A 22,056-nucleotide genomic window follows, 5' to 3' on the forward strand; every position below is an offset into this window, starting at 1 on the left:
TCCTATTTGTCCTTCTTGGTGAAACCGATGGGCATACATGACTGTGCTCACAGGTTTTGACAACTATTAGCTTTAGGTGGCAGTTTTTAGTGGTGAAAACAGCATGGAGGAAAAGTTTAAACTCACCTTGTTCCACACAGCACTCCTGATCAGAATCATTTCCCTCTTGTAAAAGAAAATTATGTTGGGAGTTCCAAGGACAGAATGCTAACACCATGATGCACAAGTATCAACTGATATAAGGTGAATCAGAAGTATTTTATTTAATTAATAATTTCTGAGGAACAAGCTAGTGCAATGCAGTGCATCCTGGACTATAGTGTTGGCTTGGATGTGAGTCATCCAAATAACAACAATTATCATTACCATTATTATTATTATTATTGTTATCATTATCATCATGAAATATTTCAGTCATTTACAGATCTTTTGGATGGTCAACATTTCAGTGAAATGTTGGCGCTGTTGTGAGTCCTGCAATATTGATTTTATCTTCCTCTACACTGCATTAGTTTTTATGTTTCTCCTTTTTTGCTGTCATGTCCCTTTTTTAAAACTTTAATTGTAAGCTTACCAGAGAAACTTGGTTATTGGGCAGCATATAAATGTCAGAAATAAATATAATAGATAATAAATATTTCATTTTTATGCACCTATCACCATCACTGTGCATGGTGCTTTGCAAAGTAAAAGAGGTCGGGTCCCTGTCCCAAGGAGCCTGCAAATCCAAATCCAAAATGTTCCACATTTAGCAATAATCAAAGTGGTGATCTTCATGAGATTACTCATTTGCTCATCCTAACCTTCCCACCTCACAAGGTTGTTGTGAAAATATGCCACAGTTCTGAACCCCGTGGAAATAGGGTAGGACACAAATGAAAGAAGCTTTTAATCATGTTAAAGATGATGGAATAAATAACTGAGCCGCAAAGCAATAGATATTTCTTTTCTTTCTTTTTGACTTCCAGGTGCTATAGAAGTCTTCCACTGGACATCCCTGTCATGTCTACTCAAAGGTAATTCCCACTATGTTTAATGGTAGCAAACCTGTATTAGGATTGCAACAGGGCTCCCTCTCTGAAATTTATAATCAACGTAGGGTAAACATGAACTTTGTCATCAGCCAACCCATAACAAATAGTAAGCTGCAAAGTTTATGCTGAAATCTACACAGAAGTAATGGTGAACCTTGTAAGGGGACTTGGCTTCTTCAGCAGTAGCAGTATGTCTAGCGTCTTGCACGCCATCTGGTAAGAAGAGCGCGCAAATTGACTGGAGGGACATGGCCATCTGCTTTTGTCAATAAAAAAGCCACATGGATTGCTTGAGGATTGATGCAAGCCATTTGCAGTCCAGTGGATAAGAAGAAGAGGAGTCTTCCTTTCAGCAGGAGGAAAATATTTTGAGTTTGTAACTATTACATCGAGGGGAGGAGATGGGAGATTCAAAAAAACTATTTGGATTTATGCTTACAGGCGGATGACAGTATTTCCTGCTACATCCAGTGTTACTTCTTCGATGTGCCACTGCACATAATGTTCCACGCCCTTCTGTTGGACCATCTCCCACAGGTGATGCAAGAGCATATTGAGTCTTGCTCTAAATGGCTAGCAAGGACATCTGATGCCCAGATTTGAATGAGAGTTTGAGCTTTAGAAGGATTGACACTTTGTAAGCACTGCCTTAATGAGACCACTTTCTCTGCTAATTGCTGGAAAACCTCTTCCACGGCATCAACAGGAGAACTGAAGAAATGAACATGGTAGCTGTTTTTTGTCATGGCGTCTGAGCACTAAACATTTGATCATAGTTATGCCCATACATTAAAGAGTCCTCCATGTGTCCCTTATATTGTGCATTCATGATTATTTGTGCACCCAGTGGTATCAGGGTGGTTACACACTATCCTGCTTTCAATACTGTTTGCACATGCAAAGGTTTTGGGGTGGACATCTGGCTTCATTTCCAATCAGTGCATGTCATATAACTTCCCGTTGAAAACCTGTTTCCACCAAAATGTTCTAGTTTATTTTCTGTCCTGCTTTTATTGCACTACAACATAACACTATCCCTCCAGACAGCAATAAGACAATGATATTGGGAAAACACCACAAATCAAAGTGATGAGTTGATAGTCTGAGATAAATCCACCACTAATGTACTAGTCTTTCATCAATGGCATGTTGAAGAAGACCTCTAGGGGGCAGGACCAATCTAAATGGAGTAAGAGCATGTGCTATTTAACACTTTGACTGCTGCCAGGAATATTAACAGTGCTGCATCAAAAACAAACCCTTACGATGTACAACGTGATGCTATTTTGCTTGTTCTGGAGAAAAAGGTATAACATGCTATGGTAGGGTCTTCTGTTTGATAAGGGCATCTGCTTGTAGCATCAGCTGGTCTAGGTTGGATCCCTGTTACACATCACTAGGTCTTGTTGATCTCTCATCTTCCTCTGAAGGATATGCAAACAATGTAGACCTTACTTAGCAAACAACGTTGGCCTTCCCTCATAAAAGCTTGGTCAATATTAGTAAAGGGCTGAACCCAGCCTTAAACAGCTATAGTAGATAACAAAGCTTTGAATTGTGTGGCACAATGCTGGGAGAGGGAGAGAAATAGCATAACAAAAGGAGAACAACATTTGATGGATTGTCCAGAAGTCATAATCCAGAACAGGAGTGAGTAAATACAAGGTGGTCCTGTAAATTTGCTTTTCTTACCCAAATGACTGCCCTGCTGTTCAGTATTGGGGAGCAGGGGGAGCACATCTGACACAAAACAACACCTAAATTGTTTTTCACCAGAAAAGCTGAAGGGTCCGTGGAAAAACAATGACACCCCACCTTTTCTTGTGCATATGCTACATTGTTTTTTGCACAAGGAAGAGGACAACAGAAGGCTGATAATAGGGAACATCATTTGTTAATGTAACTTGTGATCACTTGTTTTTAATTGTTGCTACTTTCTTTTTCAATAGGAAGGCTTTCAGTGCATACCAAAGAATTGCCTTTTCAGTATGTTCTCAGATAACTGTTTAGGTCAGAACTTTTCAGTAACTTTTGTGAAATTATCCCGGAGACACAGTTACAAAAGCAGCACACAAGGAGTAGTAGAACCTCAGGTGGGGGACACATCATATTTTGTCCATCTTTGGTCCCCACCCTGCACTCAGCTCTTACCTGTGGCTTCTAGCAGCTATCAGCATGCAACAGCGGCCTCACCCCAGGAAACTGCTTCAACTGGCTGGCTAAACCAGGTGAGGGTAGCCAATGAGTCACAAACTCTCAGTGAATTAGGAAGGTAGTCCATCTAGAAGGAAAACATTGATCCTAAACCTCTGTTTCCTTGCAGGATATCCTCAGAAGAAAAAAAGGCTAAGGAGTAAACCCAACACTAATCCAGTGAAGTCCCAAAGATGGTTTGTCTTCACCATTGAAGGTAGACTCCATTATATCTCGAGACAGACAGATGCCAACAACCAACACAAACTACACAGTGGCTATAGTTGCTTTGATCCAAATATTTTTCCTTCCCCTGCTTAAAAATGCTGTTAACTTTTTAGATTTTTTAAAAAGTCTACTTGCAGTGTTATGTGAGAAAGGAATACTCTAAACTCAAGACACTTACAGAACCATCCTGGGTCTGCTTACTTGGAAACATGGTGTTCAAAGTGGAGGTGGGCTTACTCCCACATAAGTATGCACAGGATTGCAACATTAATGAGAACCTTTGCAAGCATATTAGCCTGTGTGTCAGCCTGGAACTGGCTGCATTGGATCAGTGCCTGAGAGATCAGTATCAGCAAAGCTGCCGTAGGCCAGAAAGCACCTTTTGTTCTCAGGGCAAAGAATAGGCATGTTTTAGTTCCTTCACTAGAGCAAAATTTTGTATGCATAGCTCATATCCTACCTTTTTCCTACTAGGGGTCATAGAAATTAATTCTTAAGACCATGGAAAACCATTTTATATGAAAAGTGCAATCCTATGCATGCTTACTTAGAAAAGGGGAGGGGAATTTTAGGCCTGGGAACCAAATGCAGTCCTCCAAGCCTCTCTATTGGGCCCTCAGATAGAGGCCACACCCATCACTAGCTCTGCTTCACACTCAGAGGGGTTTTTGCTTGGCTGGAATGTGTCCTTGAATTCTGATAATGGATAGAGAAATATTGTGTGTGTGTGTGTGTGTGTAGAAACTAGCCTACTGTACAAAGGTTGACTTTGAAGACGGTTCTCCTTGTCTGACTTAAGTGCCACGGTGCTCAGTGGAGCTTACGGTACTTCTAGGTTTGAGTGCAGCCTTTATAATGTGGCCCTTGAGGACCTTTCAGCAGGCCCTTCAGACTCTCTCCAGCCCAGGCTTCCTTGGTGTTCAACTTCCACTGACTCTGCTCCACACTCTCCCTGAACTGACCTTGGACAGTGGCCTCGAACTGTGGCAATACTTTTCATCTGCCTAAGAGGATGGAAAGAGAAATATGTATGTGCGTGGAAACCTAGAATGTAGCCTCCTGCAATGCTACTCAAAGCAGTGAGCCACAGGACCTGCCAGTTTCTGAGCCATCCATCTCCGGCGACTTGACCACATTTCAGGTTGGGTGGGACCTTTTGATCTTGGAGTGGACTTGCAGGGTCTGTACCTGGTGTTGGACCAGAGAGAGAGACTGTGGATGCTGCTTGCTTGAATAAGCCAGGAGGGCTTGGGGTCCAGAGAGCCACAATACCTAGTTAAATAAAGTAAATAAAAATAGCAGATAGCATCATCTGTAGATTACCTGGGGTGATCATGTACAGCTTTGCTCATTCTCCCAGAGGCCACACCATACATTTAAAGCACATTTATAGCACTTTAATTCAAATGGTTAAAGTGATTCCTTGGGAAGCATAGTTTATCACCTCCAGACTATGACTCCCTCCATCCTTAAACTACAGTTCCCAGGATTCATGTATGGTGCGAATCGGGGTGTAGCAGTAAGAACCTTATTACCCAAGATGCCGAGTCAGATGTAGAGTTTTTCTGACAGTTACAAAATTCAGCTTCAGAAACTTCATTCTACGGGTGTTTTGTCCAGATTATGGCTTCTAACTCTTTCATCCTTCAGCAGGTTTCCACTAAAATCCCATCCCATCTTACCATCATTCCAAATTTTTTTATTTATTTTTTGTCCTTTTCCTCATGTCTGGGAACAACTATGGGAAAGTTTTAGTGGAAAACCCTTCAAAGTGTAGGTTTACAAAGAAAGCTCTTCTCTGCTTCTCTTCAGCACCAGATCACAGCCTCTTTTCGCTAGACTTTTGCAAAAGAAAAAGGGAAATATCAGGAGGAAGATTACTCGGAACTCGGTGTTACATTAAGTTTGACTCTTATCCGGGTATCAATTTAGGTCAGGGTCAGTCTCCTTCAAGGGACAGAGGGTAAAACTGTACAAGGCAAAACTAGTCCCAGCCCCATGAATCACAGACATTTTAGAAGCATATCAGGCTACTCATGCCAAGATTCTGCTTCCAGCCACCAGGACAGCCAGTTATTCTAAATCTAGGCCCAAATCTGGCTCTCTTGCATTAGAGTTCCACTAAATCTTAGACTATCCTTGTTGCTGGCTATTCAAAGTGAGTTGTTATGTGAGGGGGAGGGGGAAGAGACCAAATTTCACAGGAGGAAACTTTTGGGGTTTGTTTGGTTCTTTGTTTTTGGCCTGCTAAGTCTCCCTAGGTTGTGGTGTCTTCTGCAGCTTACCTTATAAACAAAGTTTCTTCAGCAGTGCTAAATGAGTCTGCAAGTGCTCAGTGCTAATTCCTTTCAAAGCCTCATATTGAAGAGGTGGTACCAAAATGCCCTGGAACATGTTTTTCTTTGGAAGAAGCTCGATCAACTAGCAACGTAAGTAAGGAACTGCTGGTACATCTCACTAAGTATCAAGGTTTGTCGAGTGGCATTTATCCATTCTGCAAAACCTTAAGATGTGGCCCCTGAAGGTGTTTTGTTTTATTAGTTATTTACTGTTTGATCTCAGTCAGCCACTCCGTGATCAGAGCCCCCCGTCTGCCAAATAAAGATGTTGAAACTGCCTCACAGCAATGGGCTGTGAAAATGGATATTTATAGCACGTTTTACATGATATTCTCCCTTTGGAATATAAAACATAAAACTTGGCAGAATAATTCATCACGTGCATAGCACTTTGCAGTGCACCAAAGTACTTTCCTATCTTTATCTTGCTCTCTCTTTTGCCCACACAAAACAATATATTAAAATGCCAGGGGATTTTGTTTTTGTTTTACCGATGGGAAAATGAGGCTGAGAGTTAGTAACCCACCTGAAGCCACCTATTGAGATTTGAACCCCAAACTCCAAGGCTCAAGTCTAACAAGATCATACCTGTCAGCTCTACCTCTTTGTCTGGCTGATCTACAAGAAGTGAAAGATGCATCTATAAATGCAATAGATCCACGCTTGATCATTCTGACTCATCAACAGGAAGATCAAGGAGATTCAACAAACGCATCTTCTAATTAGCAGGTACTCACTACATCTACAAAACAATGCTAATATGGACACATAGGTTTTGGGGATGCATGCTCAGCAACCTCTGTGTAAGATAAAACACATAATTATTCTGTCCATTTTACATCAACAATGAAGTGTTTTGCCTCTTTAAGTCCATCATCCAGTTCCTGAAATTAACACTTCAGTGGGACTGTTCTGATGTAAGCACTTTGCAGGCAGATGTGTAGAATCCTGATCAATCAGCATCATCATTATTATTATTCATTAACCGCTTCCTATAAAGCATCAACGAAGTGATTTCGCAATGCAGTAAAAACACACATAAAACAATGGCATATACAGAACTGTTTAAAAAATCACATATATAAAGAATTGCACGCATGCACACACACACACACACACACACACACATATAATACATATATAAAAACAATTTCAAGTCCAATACGGATACGGACTGTGGTAAAAATAAAAGGAAAGTCTTCATTGGGCACCAAAAAGACAACAGAGATGTTTCCTGTCTGATTCGCAACTGGGGGAAGTCCCAAAATTTAGGTGCCACTACACCAAAGGCCCAATGATAAGATAATATTTTCAGGATGCCCTCTTCTGTTGAGTATTGTGATCAGTTGGATATATAAGAAATGGGACTCTTTTTAAGGTATCCTGGTGGTATCCCAAGCCATTGGGATTTGTTCCCCGAAACCAGGCTGGTAGGCAATTGGCAGCTACTGTAATTCAAAAGAGGTGTGATATGATGGTGACATTTTGCAAGAAAATATATACCGAAAGAACCAGCATGAGGGAAGGGTGAATGATTCAGAACATGCTTTGATTCAAAAGGACCATGAATCAATTACTGGCATTTCCAAGTAAGGCTGAGAAAGACTCCTGTCTGAAATCCTGGAGAACTACTGCCTGTCAGTGTAGACAATACTGAGCTGGATGGATCAGTGATCTAACTCGATATAAAGCAGAATGCATTGCTTATCTATGCTAGTGTAACATAGTGACTAGAGTGTTATGGGGAACCCTGTTGGGTATCTGCCTATGCAGCAATGAAGCACATTGAGTTGTACAACCCTTTCTCCCAGCCTAACATCAGGGGCTTGTAGTGCAAGTAAATACACACCAGACTTCTCTGAGCATCTCACAAATATGACGAATAAAGCATGCAGAAGTAAGTTCCAAAATCAATGGTACTTACTCCAACTTAATGTATTCAGGATCAGAGTGTAAATTTTCCAAATTGCATATACTCCCGCTAGGAATCATAAGTGCTCCCTGTGCATATAGCTTATATTTATATCTCAATTAATTAAGCACTGTGAAATCCTTTGGGGAGTAAAGGGATGGCACATGGATGCCTGGTGCTTATAGCACATTTATTGGAGATTTGTAGTATGACTTTTAAACGAATGTTTAAATGCAACTTCCTCTTCCATTTGTCTTCTTCCTTTCAGTGTAAAGTTGGCTTTACCGGGTTTATGATATATCACATCATTTATAAATGTAGAAAATGCACGTACAGTGTGATCTTCTCAGGCATGAGCCCTGTTGAATTCAATGGGACTTATTCCCGAGTAAGCATACAGAGGAGTGCAGTCTTATTCTTTTATGATATTCAGCCCAACCTAGATTTACGCAGATGTAAGTTCCATTCTGTTCAACAAGACTTGAATGCTGCTACATTAAGATTTGTTTATTTTCATTTACATGGATACTGAGAATGGTGAGGGTAAAATAGGGAACTCCATAGTAATCCAGACACCAACTCTTGCATTTAGTTTGACTTAAGGCAGGTTAAAATGTCACCACCCCTGCATGGAAGTGGACAATTGGTGTGTCACCTGCAGCTATAATAACTAAAGAGTGTAAAGACACTTGCTACACTGTTTATCTAAATTGCCGGGAGCCTTAATGCTGCAGAGTCCTTAGCTGGCTTGCCCAGTGAGCCCACAGAGAAGTGGCTAGCTGAGTGCATCACTTCACTACCGGCACAAACCAAGTGGTTCAACCCAGGGCTGTTTGTAGCATTGGGCCAAATACCGTATTTTTTGCTCTATAAGACTCACTTTTTCCCTCCTAAAAAGTAAGGGGAAATGTGTGTGCGTCTTATGGAGCGAATGCAGGCTGCGCAGCTATCCCAGAAGCCAGAACAGAGAGAGGGATTGCTGCTTTCACTGTGCAGCGATCCCTCTTGCTGTTCTGGCTTCTGAGAGTCAGAATATTTTTTTCTTGTTTTCCTCCTCCAAAAACAAGGTGCGTCTTGTGGTCTGGTGCGTCTTATAGAGCGAAAAATACGGTAGTTTGGAAGAGGCACTGAGATAAAGTCATTGATCAGCCGGGGAAAAAGTTAAACTGCTAGCCAGTCTCACATGCAGCAGTGTGAATATTTAGGCTGATGCTTAATTCACACCTGCCTGTATTAGGAACAGTTCCCAAATTATCTTTCAAAATGACTAAAACCACACCACCAGGAAAATATCTGAATCCACCTGTGTCGGAGAACAGGACGGCCTCAACATGACAGGCAGGGCTGCAAGCACAGCAGTCTCCTCATCCACTGATCTACATATACAAAGACATTCTGAACTTCTTGAAATTCTACTCTTGCAGCTTTGAAAGGCACCAAGTCCCACCAGAAAGGAAAAATACCGATCCTGCTCTGGTGTCTTGAAAGGAAACTATTAATCTCCAGATTTAGGCAGCTCTACCACACTTTCTCTAAGGAGAGTAAGTTTGTGTGTGATTTTTGTCCACCCTTTCCCTGCCCTACGCTGTTTTTTCTTCTTCGACTTTTCCCTTTCCTGTATCAATTTCTGGACTCCAAAGTGAATTATGTTTGTTGCTGGGGTTGCCCAACTACTCCGATGAGAACCAAGGCCTCCTGTGTCACCTGAAAGCCTAACAAATGCATTACGTCAGGGATAAGGAACCTGGGGTCCTCCCATGCGCTGCTGAGCTCCATCATCCATTGGCCATGCTGGCTGAAGTTCCCATTCCAGGTATGTTTTTTGAGTTCCTTTCATCCTGTGCACCACACAGTTTGCCAGAGCTTATGCCACAGTAAATGTGTGAAAGGTTTTCAGGTACCACAAGACTCTTTGTCATTGTTGGTTTTGCTGCAGTAGGCTAACAAGCCATTGCAGCATAATGGTTACAATGTAGGGGGGCCAACTTGAATAAAATTTGGGGAGGGGAAGTAAGCCCCATCCTGCATAACTGAACCAGGCAGAGGGCCTTCTCGGTGGTGGCGCCCGCCCTATGGAATGCCCTCCCATCAGATGTCAAGGAAAAAAACAACTATCCGACTTTTAGAAGACATCTGAAGGCACCCCTGTTTGGGGAAGTTTTAAATGTTTGAAGTTTTATTCTGTTTCTAGTGTTCTGTTGGGAGCTGCCCAGAGTGGCTGGGGAAACCCAGCCAGATGGGCAGGGTACAAATAATAAAATTATTATGATTATCACAAGATGCAGTACATGCACACCGTTTGAATGGCAATGCCTATGAACTGGGGGTGAGGGGGAGGCAGCCCCTTCAAATATTTCGGGGGGGGGGCTGAAAGGACCTCAGCCCCTAGGAGTTGGCTCCTTTGTTACAGTGCTGGACTAGGACCTGGGAGACCAAGGTTCAAATCCCTAAAAGTAAAGGTAAAGGGACCCCTGACCATTAGGTCCAGCCGTGGCCGACTCTGGGGTTGTGGCGCTCATCTCGCTTTAGTGGCTGAGGGAGCCGGTGTACAGCTTCCGGGTCATGTGGCCAGCATGACTAAGCCACTTCTGGCGAACCAGAGCAGCGCAGGGAAACGCCGTTTACCTTCCCTCCGGAGTGGTACCTATTTATCTACTTGCACTTTGACGTGCTTTCAAACTGCTACCCTGCTTGGCCATAAAACCTCACTGGGTGCCTTTGGACCAGTCACTGCCTCCCAGCCTAACCTACTTTGGAGAAAGAAAAGGTAGGGAATAAATGCAACAAATAAATAATCAACAAACATGGCTCCCCCTTTGGAAATGGTTCCAAGAAGTTGTTCAGAGAAAGGAAATGAGTCCCCCTCCCTGCTCTCAGAGCTCCTTTGCTCCCTTGGGGTTTCTTCCAGCTGGTTCCTTTGCGAGTCTCCTCCCAACTCCAGCAGCCCATCTTCCTCTCCACCCAACCCCCCGCCCCTCTCGAGGGTCCATCTGCTTGGTGCTGCCGCGCCTCGCCCTCGCTCGCTCACTCCCTCCCTCCCTCTCACGCGAGCCCCTCCCCTCCCTTTCGAATCTTCCCCGGCCGTCGCCTAGGCAACCAGCCGATACCGTGTAAATAGGCACCCTGCAAAAGCAATGCAGCCGGGGTAACAAAGGAGCAATAAAGGAGCCGAGCCTTCTCAAATGAGGCTGGCCGAGAGAAAAGAAAGGAGTCCCCAGACTAGCTCAGTTTGCCCTCCCTTTGATGCAGATGCTTGCAAGAGATGCCTGTGGCCGTCGCCGCGCTGCCTCCTTCCTCTTCCTCCTAAGACAGGATTCTCAGCAGCGATTTAAACCGACAGCTCCCAAATAATGGAGATGGAAGGGAATATGGTGGTGTTCCAGTGAAGAAAAATCAACAGGCTCCAAAACTGCACCTGGATGCTAATGGATTTATCCAGATGACGTTTCGGTTGGGGACTGCCACATGTGCACACACACACACGCACACGGTCGGTTTGCATCAACTAGTGCTGCCGGCTGCCTGCCCGATTTCCCTAAAGGGCGATAAGCCCTGTTTGTTGGCGCGATGCACATCTACAAAAAAAGGGGGGGCTCTAGGGGAATATAACTTGGAGAGTGAATAATGCATCGAGCTGAAGCAGCGTGTCTAAAACCGTCGCCGTCGTCGTCCCCCATCCCCTTTCCAAAAGAGCGAGAAATAATGATTAAAACAAAGAAATCGCGGTTGGCACTAATGGATTTCCACCACGCGATCCATTTTTCCCGTCCTCCGGGCTGGAGAAAGGAATTGCATTTGAAGGAATACCGCGGGGGAGGCGAGGGAATAAGGAAGGAAGCGGGGAGTGCGGGGGGAGAGAGAGGAGGAAAGCTTGATGTAAAAACCAAATGCCTCGTGGTGTATTTTGCCCACAAGAAACTAAATATTCTTTGACTGAGTGCCATCTTGCTAAAAATACTAGAGTGTTGGCAAGGGAGGGGGGGTATTACTGAACGGCAGTGAGTGCACAAATCTGGAGCCATCACACAATGAAGTCCGTAGGGAGGGAGAAGGGTGGGCTGTGGAGCTGCTGCTTTGCAAACCCCCTTTTAGAATCCATCACCCCCCCAACCTCAACCCACCGGCATTTTGGTATCCTGAGTGATGTGATTGCTTTCGAAGCAGCGAGAGGAGAGATCGCTCGGCGTTTGCTATCACTCCACTGTAGCCATTTAAACTGAACGGGCGGAAGGGGGGGGGAGAGAGAAAGCCCACCATGAAGCTATGCTAGGGTTGTATTCCTAACAATGAAAAGCTAGGTGTGCCCAAAGCTCACGGATTTCGATGGGTGGGGGGAGGGAAGGAGGCGAAGTATAGGATCGGGCTGCGCGGTGCTTAAGGTGGGAAGCCCCCTCCCCTGCCTCTGTCGAAATCCAGACCATTCGCGTTTGCACACAAGCCATCATGGCTCCGACGTGCACCACATGGAAACGAATCAAGACTCCCGTTCCATTTGGCTAGGAGCGTTTTCCAAGTACACGTGGACGCTTCTCTCGCTCGCTCGCTCTTTTTGGAAAACACACAAGCAGCTCTTCTTGATGGCATTGGCTTCATTTCATCATCATCATTTTTTTAAAGGGGCTTTGCAGTCTCAGCAGCTTTTTTTTTTTTTTTTAAAATAAAATTTAGATACAAATCAAAGTTAATCAGGCAGCGAGATTTAATTAGACCCGTAGGCTCCTCGCAAAATATTTTATTTCAAACCAATATTGATGGGGGGAAGGGCACTCTCCCTTTCCCTAGCCATGGCAGCAGCGGCGACGGCAGCTGGTGGAAGCATTTTTCACATCTGGCCTACAGACCTAATAACGTTCAACTCGTGATCTCGTTTGGCGAAACTTGATCTACGTGGTTTAAATACCTTCCAAATTGGGACGATTGAACAATTGCAACCAATTAAGGGGGGGAGCGAAACCTCGAGCCTCCATATCTGTTGAGTCCTCCACCCCCACCCACCTCTTCGAGCTGAAAAGGGGGAGGAGGAAGAGGCATGGAAGGGGGGGGAGAGGCAGCGGGGGCGAGAAGATGAAATCACAAACACACACACAAGTCAAACCATTGTCTCTAACTTAACACGGGGGTTGGGGGAGGAGAAGGAAGACACGGAGAGACAGACACCAAACAGAGGCTCCCACCACTGCAAGAAGAGGGATACCTTCTCTCCCTCCCCCCCCCCGCTTTTTATGAGGAGTGTTCGTCCGCCAGCGAAAGGAAAGGGAAATAAACTCTGTCTCCCACCGTGCAGCGTTCGATTCCCCCCCCCCGCACTCCCCCGCTTTTTAAAGAGAAATCGGGGTGCACGCTCTAATCTCATTAATTTATTTATATTCTTCGGAGTATTAATTATCAGTCCAAGGCCGATTTCAAATTATTTGCAATCGCAGCTCCATTGTTCGCTCCAATTGGAGGCCCCGCCCCCTCTTTTGTCTGGCGGCGCCGTGATTGGTCGGCGGCGGGCGGGGGCTGCCGTCAGCGCTCGGGAAGCCCATTCATCTGTGCACTTGGGCGTTGGACTCCGCATCTTATTAGCGACCAGGGAGATTTCTCCATTTTCCCCTTGTCTACAGTACGGCTACAAATCTGGGATTTTTTATTACTTCTTTTTTTGTACTAACCTTGGGCTTCTAATATTTTTGCTCGACTTTTTTCCTCCTTCCTTTTTTCCCCCCCTTTTGCTTCTGCGCTGCTGCTTTTTTGACCTCTCCAGCTTTTAATTTTTTTTTTAATAAAAAAAATCCGGGAGTGTACATATTTTAAAATAATCGGTTGTCTTCTCTCTTTTTTTCCCACCCCCACCCCCATCACCTCCTCCTCCTCCCCCTCTGGTGTGTGTTTGTGTTGCTGCTCTTCAGGCTGCTGGTCTCCCAGCATTTATACGAACCCACCGCTCTTTGTTTCCCCCCTTCTTTTGGATCTGTTGAGTTTCTTTGTTGAATAAAACCAGCATGGGTGCTCAGTTCTCCAAGAACGCTGCAAAAGGCGAAGCCGCTGCCGAGAAGCCCGGGGAAGCGGTGCCTGCGTCGCCTTCGAAGGCGAATGGACAGGTAAGCGGGGTGCAAATGGGGAGAAGCGAGGAATGATGATAATGGAATAATGTCTCTCTCTCTTTGAAGAAAATAAATGGTGTGCACGGTGTTTCGTTCGGCTCCCACTTTCTTGCTTGGTGGGGATGCATGGCTTTATTTATTTTTTTTAATCTGACTACAGCCCTTTAAAAGAATGGTAATGAAAAGGAGTGGCTTTTCGCACTGCTGTGGACCCAGTGTTTTAGGCGTAGTAGTGTGGCGGAGGCAGAAATTTGCTAGATGCTTGTGTACAGTGAGATGTGTTTTCCCTTTGGCGTGGTGCACAGTTTGCTGTTTATAAACTGGCGGCATCTTTGAAGACCTTTTTGCTGTATTCGTGCTCCTGGTTGGAACTGATCGTGTGCTCCTCTCTCGATGGCTTCCTATCCTGTAGCAGCCCCTATTCTGTTCTCTTTCTCTACCCCCCCCCCCCCCCCCCATTTCTCCTCTTTGGCGCGTGAGGAGAGTGTAGTGGAGCTTGGCAGTGATAAGGCAAGAGCAAGCGACAGCGGTGCTTGGTGGGTGGGGGGCGCTGGAGAGTTGTCCGTGTGTATTGGGGAAGGGGCTGAGAGACCGTCTTCTCCATCTTGCTTGCTGGATCCTTCTTCGCTCTGTCGGTTGCCTGCATACAAGCTTGCGGCACACGCTGAATGTGGTTGATCGTAGACGGCACTACGAGACCCCCCCCCCCCGCCCCGTGTGCATATTATTGTCGTAGCCAAGGCTACTATCCCGGCATTGGTGGGAGATTAGGGCGAGATTTTCGGAGAGGCGCTGCTGTGCGCGCGCTTTGGAGAGCTGTTGCTAAGGGATGCGCGAGCGTGCCGACGGCACCGGGCTGAACGTGGGGCAGCCCGGGAGGCTTGCGCGCCTGCAACCGCGTGCATGTGCATGTTGCATGTGGCGGCGCTTCGCTCTCGGCCGGGCGCGCCACGCTGTGGAGGGCGCCGGGCTGCACCACGCCTCTTAGCGGCAGCTGCTGTCTCGTCGCCTCGCCGCTCCACGGAGGAGCTGGAGGCGCGCTTTGCATAGAAATAAAAAGGCAACCGGTGCGCTGGGGAGCGGAGGCGCCGCTCCTTCCACTATGGTGGGCGGGAGGTGGGGATTGGTCTCTCCGTTTGGCACCAGGAAGGAGGTGGTGGTGGTAGAAGGACGGGGCTGGGAGAAGCTGCGGCTGCGGACGGAGCTTTTGTTCGCCCAGCAGAGGCGATCCTGGCCAAGGCGACGCTTCCTCCTGCTTCGCTAGCGCTTCTCTCCGAAGTCTCCTCCCTCGGCGCTTCGCTCCGCCTTCGGGTGGATTTGGCAAAATGGAGCCGCAGTGCCCTCTGCCGGCGGAGACTCCTCGCTGCCTTGGCCTCGTTCGATGCTCGCAGGGTGTGTTGAGAAAAGGTGGTGGTGATGGGTGATGCTTGTGCGCGGGGCGGGGGGGGGGAGTGTTGATTAAATCGCAGAAGGGAAGCAGCAGCGTGGACGGCGGCCACGCGGCGCGTTTCCAAAGGACGCTGACTTGACGCCGCGCCCAAATAGCTGGGTGGGGGAAGCCCTGAAGGGACGAGCCGGAGTGAAAAGGGCGCGGGGAGGAGGGGCTTGCGTCTGAGTGGCGTCGCCTCCCCTCCCCAGAGCCTGGCCATTGCGTCACGCGCGCTCCTCGGGAAAAGCAGCGGGAAAGTCGCTGGCAACGTGCTGCCATGGCTGGCCCAGGGAGTTATGTCACATAAACTGATTTGTACAGTGCTGGGTTCCTTTGACTATGTTCATATCCCTTTGACTGAAACAGGGTATATAGTCCTGTGTCCACCTGCGCTTGACGTGAGAGAGATCTTCCTCTCGCTCCCCCTTCTCCTTGAATAACGCTGAGTTCATCTCTTCCAGGAGAATGGCCACGTGAAGGTGAATGGCGATGCCTCGCCAGCCGCCGCCGAGGCAGGCAAGGAGGAGGTCCAGGCGAACGGCAGCGCTCCGGCCGAGGAGTCTGTGAAGGAGGAGCAGAGCCCTTCGGAAGCTGCCTCGGAGAAGGAGGCGGCCGAGGCCGAGAGCACGGAGCCGGCCTCTCCCGTCGAAGGGGAGTCCTCCTCCAAGGCCGAGGAGGCAGCCACCCCTTCGTCCAGCAACGAGACCCCTAAAAAAAAAAAGAAGCGCTTTTCCTTCAAAAAGTCCTTTAAGCTAAGCGGCTTCTCCTTTAAAAAGAACAAAAAGGAGTCTGGGGAAGGAGCCGAGAACGAAGGGGCGGGCGCTGCGGGAGAAGGGGGCAAAGACGAAGGGGCGGCCGCCACCCCGGAGCCCGCCAGCAACGAGGAGGAGAGCAAAGCGGCCGCCCAGGAGGCGTCTCCTTCCGCTGCCGCCGCCGCCGGCAGCACAGAGGAGGCCAAGGAGGAGGCCGGGGGCTCTCAGGAGGCCAAATCGGAAGAGACTGCGCCCGAGAAGCCTGCTGGGGAGGAGGCCAAGCCTGCCGAAGAGCAGAAGCCCGAGGAGAAGCAGGAAGAGGCGCCCGCTGCCCCGAGCGCTGCCCCCGAAGCCAGCTCAACTGAGCAAGAGGCGCCCAAAGCAGAGGAGCCGGTGGCAGCGGCGGCAGCTCCTACACAGGAAGCCCCGTCCGAGTCTAGTCCAGAAGCTCCACCAGCTGAGTCGGCAGAGTAAAAAGAGAGAGAGAGAGGAAAATTTGGCAATTTTGAGATGATTGAACTTTTCTTCCCCCCCGTTTGTTTGTTTGGAGTGGTGCCAGGTACTGGTTCTGGAGAACTTGTCTACAACCAGGGATTGATTTAAAAGATGTCTTTCTCTTTTTTGTCTCTACCCACAGATCCCATCTCAGATCATTCTGTTACCACCATTCCAACCGGCAGAGGAGAGACTAAACGCCTCCCTCCGCCTAGTTCCTCCTCCTCCTCTTTTTTTTTTTTTTTGCATCAGTATTAATGTTTTTTGCATACTTTGCATCTTTTACTCAAAATGTAAACTTTTTTTTTCTCTGTCAATCTATGGACATGCCCATATATGAAGGAAATGGATGGGTCAATAAAGGGATAGCAAATGAAGTGATAAGGGGTCACAGTGGGGAATTAGTGGTGCAGATAATTTGCCAAGAAAATGTGCCACAAGAAATAAGGGGTTAGTCTTTTTTAAAAAAGAAAGTTATTACAATGTATTTTGTGAGGCAGATGTTCTATAAGGTTTACAACACTACAAGTCTTGACTAAGAAGGAAGAAGAAAAATTCCAATACTCAGATTTTAAAAAAAAGATCATAGTCTTAGGAAATTCATTTAAACCATAGGAACTTTCACTTATCTCATGTTAGCTGTACCAGTCAGTGATTAAGTAGAAATACAAGTTGTATAGGCTTTATTGTTTATTGCTGGTTTATGACCTTAATAAAGTGTAATTATGTATTACCAGCAGGGTGTTTTTAACTGTGACTATTGTATAAAAACAAATCTTGATATCCAGAAGCACATTAAGTTTGCAACTTTTTCCACCCTGCCCATTTTATTTTTATTTTTTTGTAAAATTGCAGTAATCTTGGACCTTAAAAGAAAAAAGAAAAAAACCACACACAATTTTAAACTCAACCAAGCTGTGATAAGTGGAATGGTTACTGTTTATACTGTGGTATGTTTTTGATGACAGCAGACGATGCTTTCTTTTTCCAGTTGTCTTTCAGAATAAAGAATAAAAACCAATTTCAGATGCAATGGTTTTTGTGTAGCATCTTGTCTATCATGTTTTTGTAAATACTGGAGAAGCTTTGACCAATTTGACTTAGAGATGGAATGTAACTTTGCTTACAAAATTGCTATTAAATTCCTGCTTAAGGTGTTCTAATTTTCTGTGAGCACACTAAAAGCGAAAAATAAATGTGAATAAAATGTAGAATTGGCTGTGTTTCTTTTTCTGGATACTCTTGATAGCTTAGTAGATAGCCTGTATTGTCTAAATTTGTATAAAAGAAGGCACTTGTTTGCCACTTAACATTATTCTTTATTTCTAAATTACGGATTGTGTAGTCTTCTGGCCCTACTTAAAAGCTGTATCTGTAGAGGGAAGAGCATTCAGGCCTTCTAAATAGAGATGTGCATTGGCTTTTGAATGAATAACCTGTGCTACTTTGGACATATGATTGGCTAATATGTCAGATCTGGGGGTAGGGGGGACAAGATAAATGTGTTCACAACAAGCTTGCACAAGTTGACTTTAGCTAGAATGGATATGTGTGTAGTCAGAGCCTTGAGGACCACTTTATGGTACATTAGATTATTATCTCTTAGCTTGAGTTGACTTGACACTTTGGCTGTGGTTGTTTGGGATATCTTGGGCTTAGCCTGAGTTTTCAAACAGGGATGCCTGAATTCAGGTGTAAGACAGCAAAGGTCCAATCTTACATGCGACTTCTTAACCATTTCAGCATCTACTTCAGTGCCTAACTTTAAGCTTGCCAGCCTTGGAAGTTTGGCCTAAAGTAAAAAAAGAAAAGAAAAAAGTTTTTATTCTACCAAATTGTTGAGCAATACTTTTTGTATGTTACTCCCAGCTTAATAGGTGAGCTAGCAAACAAACAAACAAAAAAGATTGCTATATTTGTCTACAAAAGGGTCACTTGGTGCTTGCCTTTTAACTGTTTAGACTTTTGGGCTAATTTCCACCAAAATTGCTCAGGGCAAAATATGCCTTAATAAAACAGTAGGCTTTTGTAAAAAACAAAAAAAACCCACAAAAAACAAATACAGAGTAGTAATGGTGTTGGAGGGTGGAAATTGATTCAAGGAAGTGTTGCTCCTAGGTTTATAGGTGAAATTTAGTGTTACACTTAACTTGCTTCCATCTATGTTTTCAGCAGTAACTTGCTTTGGAAGCAATTACACTCACTTTATATGAGAGTGGCACATTAGCACCTTGTTCCCTAAAGAACAAAGCCTGAGCTGAATGAAGTTCAATGGATTCCATACTGAATACATACTCTTATTCAGCTGTCCACATCTTTTTTATTTTTTATTTTTGGCTTGTATATATACTCTGGTCACCCTGGTATTATTTCTCTGTAGTGTTAGAAATGTATTGACTATTATGCTTTAAATGGCCATGGGATGAAATAAATGGATGTAAAATGAGATCTTCCATACCGGTGTCGTTCTTGGACTGCATCTGTTGGGAACACAACATTCATACCTCTTGATAAAACATTGACAACAGCATGGCTTCCCTCCTCTCTTCTGTTGCTCTTGGTGCGTCATAAATGTGTGTTCTTAAGTCAGTAAAATAAAGCTGGGCTTTATTTATTTATTTATTACACATTCTGCACTTAAATGGAATTCTATCTCCACAAACTAGCTGGTGCACAGTTTTATATATATTGAGGCCCACTGCTTTCAATAGGACAGAGCCAGCTGGAATGCTGCAAACTGGGAGACGCATGTATTTTAAGGTACACTTATCTCAGAACTTTGTGGGGCAGCAGTTCTCTGTAGGGCAATACCTTTGATTTGCCTCTGTATCAGGTCTTCCCAAACCTGGTATTCGCTAGATGCTTTGGACTAACAGGTGTTCTAAACCAAAGAATATGGAGGGCACCAGGTTGGGAAGATTGCTCTGTGCGATATATAGAATGGCTCTTAAACTCTGAAATGTGCAGATTACAAGTCTTGGTTTCTTAATTATGTTAAACTATTTCTATCCATCCCCCAAAGATGTCTGCTGTTGCATCACTCAAGATTCTTGGTCACTTGTAGAATTAACTGCATAGTTAACAAATTTCTGCTCCTCCTCCCTGAACATGTCTGGCTTCTACAAGCAGTAGTGTGTGTGAAAAGTGCTTTGTTGTCACCAGTACAGTTGGTCAGCCAGTTGGAAGCAAAATGCTAGGTTAGACAGCCATGCGGTCTTCTATAGTAGTCTACTAGATTCCAGTCTACACGGAAGTTGGATAATTTATCTTAATGCTGGACAGTCATTTATTTTCCTAGTACAGGAAACACTGCTGTGGATTTTAAATTATTGCAGGGATTATTTCTCAAACAATATACTATCAGATGTCCCATAGTGGAACTACCTAATTAAATGAGTGCCGCTGCATAGCAAGTGGAGGATTAAATCGTTGGATGTTGAAAAAGAATAGCACACAATAGAATTCTATGGAACAATTGAGTTTACCATGGAAATGTACTGTTGACTATTTTGAATTGGCAGCTAACTTACACATTACTTGATGAACAAAAGTACTGAAGCTGCATTCTTACCTTGAAGCAGCCCATTCGTTAAACAGCACTTTCTTTCTAAGGGTGAATTAGGTGCTGGTATCTTATTAAGCCTCATGTGCTAGATCGTGATTTCCATTTTTTAAACCAATGAAGAATCAGTGTTGTAATTCAAGGCATACATATGTGATGACAATAATAATTTTATTATTTATACCCCGCCCATCTGGTTGGGTTTCCCCAGCCACTCTTGGGCGGCTTACAACATACCTGAAAACATAATACTGTAATAACATCAGTCCTTAAAAACTTCCCTAAACAGCGCTGCCTTCAGATGTGGAAGTAAATCCCACTTCTGAGAAAATGTGGTTGGAGCTGGACTTTCAGTTCAAAAGATATGTACTCAGACACAATCCCCATTGGTTTCAGTGGGAAATGTAACAATCTCAGAGTTACTGACCCGAGCCCATTTTTGTTACGTCTGAGTTGAGATTTGAATGCAAGGATTTAAGTCTTGACGCTCTGTTGGCTGGCCCATCATGATCACTAACAATGTTTTCCAGCAGCCAGATTATAGTAAATTATAGTAGGTTTTTAAGATAACAGATGAGATTCAACATAACATGAATGGATGTCTGTTGTGCTCACATACAGTAATGGGACCTTGCTCCCCCTGCAGTCCCCATTCCCAAAATCATTACTCCAGAGGGTTGAGGGATCTTCTGGAGATGATACTTCCCTAGGCTGGAGGAGAGAGAAGAGAAACCAAAAGTTCTGTTGCACAAGTGGGTTTTTGCTCAACAAGACACATTTGGTTGTCACCAAGCTGAGAACTGATTAAAACAAATTCTTCTGAAAGGATTGTGTGCAATAGCCAGTTTGTGCTCTGTGAACATCCTGGTCAACAAATTTTAGCTGTGGAGTCTTATACAGTAGCATCCTTCAGCAAAGTGCATTGTACTTGTTCCTATACCCACTAGTACTAAGTTCCATTGAATTCAGTGGGGCATATTTTTGAGTAAATGTGTATAGGATTGTACTGGAAATTTCACAGGCTGTCAAATATTTTAGAACAAAGATAATCTAAATCCACCATAAAGCTTTGTCTCCCACAGATTAATAACCAGTGATTCCCCCCTCCCACTCCCAGTGCTACTATTTTTGTTAAAAAAAACACACCATAATCTTCCTGATCTATATTCACTAAAATTAGGTGGTGGTGATGTCACCCTATGCAAAGAATTGTAATGAAATAAATGGAAGAGCAACAAGTGTTCTGAAATGTTGGACTATGTCATAGCAATCCTATTGGGGGGGGGCATTCATGGCATAGAAACTACCCTATCCAAGCCCTTTTGGGCTTGCACCAGTCAGGGCAGAGGCTGTGGGGTGGCAGATTTTCCCCAAGCAATTTTTGTGTGTTTCCTCTTTTATTTTCTGCCCATTGGTTCCTATGGGAGGGAAATTCCCTATGCCAGTATCAGGATTCATTTTCTTCCTGGGTAGGATTCTCTGAATCCAAGGCCTCCCTCAGTCTGCCCCAGCATGCCCCTGGCACACACATGACCTATAAATAAACATCGACCAAATTCATTTCTGTTAGCTTATCTGGAATATGGCTTGAATGTAGAATGAATGGCTTTGAAACCAACAGTCAAAGCTGTGATAAACTCACAGTATCCATTTAAGCCTGTATACTCTTGACTAATTATGAGAATTGCCAAATATGTTTCCTAAAAGCTATTTTAAAGGTTCTGTACCTAATGACTGTATAATATGTCCAACATTTAGTAAGTGGGGTTTGAAAGTGTTTACAAGCTGTTCCGGGCACTTTACGCCAGCTAATCAAAAAGTGGTTGTAACTGAGCTGTAATTTTAGAAAGCACTTGAATATATTTGGGATTGGCCTTTTCAAAGACCAACAAAAGTATTGACACTCAAGACTGAAACATGTTGAAGAAGAAAAGAATATTTATTTTGAACTGTTTCCTCCCCTGTTGTACAGTGTTGCAGTTGATAGTTACTTGTTAACATTTTCTGGAGACAAATAAGTATGTTT

At 44.6% G+C, this 22,056-nt stretch overlaps 1 protein-coding gene across 2 annotated transcripts; it reads left to right on the forward strand.

Moving 5' to 3' along the window:
- Positions 1–12,767: 12,767 nt before the first annotated feature.
- MARCKS (myristoylated alanine rich protein kinase C substrate) lies at positions 12,768–18,914 on the forward strand. 2 transcript variants are annotated; one of them, XM_083606260.1, is made up of 3 exons: positions 13,192–13,311; positions 13,598–13,789; positions 15,683–18,914. In XM_083606260.1, the coding sequence occupies exons 2-3, from the start codon at positions 13,691–13,693 to the stop codon at positions 16,445–16,447; spliced, it is 864 nt and encodes a 287-aa protein (XP_083462386.1). In that variant the 5' UTR covers positions 13,192–13,311; positions 13,598–13,690; the 3' UTR covers positions 16,448–18,914. The 2 variants fall into 2 exon arrangements, with proteins under 2 accessions (XP_083462385.1, XP_083462386.1); XM_083606259.1 differs by having other exon boundaries at positions 12,768–13,789.
- The last annotated feature ends 3,142 nt before the right edge of the window (positions 18,915–22,056 follow it).

The sequence above is a fragment of the Podarcis filfolensis genome (assembly GCF_964270895.1).
Source record: "Podarcis filfolensis genome assembly, chromosome: 3".
In the NCBI taxonomy this organism is placed as follows: Eukaryota; Metazoa; Chordata; class Lepidosauria; order Squamata; family Lacertidae; genus Podarcis; species Podarcis filfolensis.

Bases quoted from the DNA above. Each gene is read 5' to 3' on its own strand.
- MARCKS (XM_083606259.1), top strand. From the start codon at position 13,691: ATGGGTGCTCAGTTCTCCAAGAACGCTGCAAAAGGCGAAGCCGCTGCC. The intron at 13,790-15,682 runs GTAAGCGGGGTG...CATCTCTTCCAG, and splicing joins CTTCGAAGGCGAATGGACAG to GAGAATGGCCACGTGAAGGT.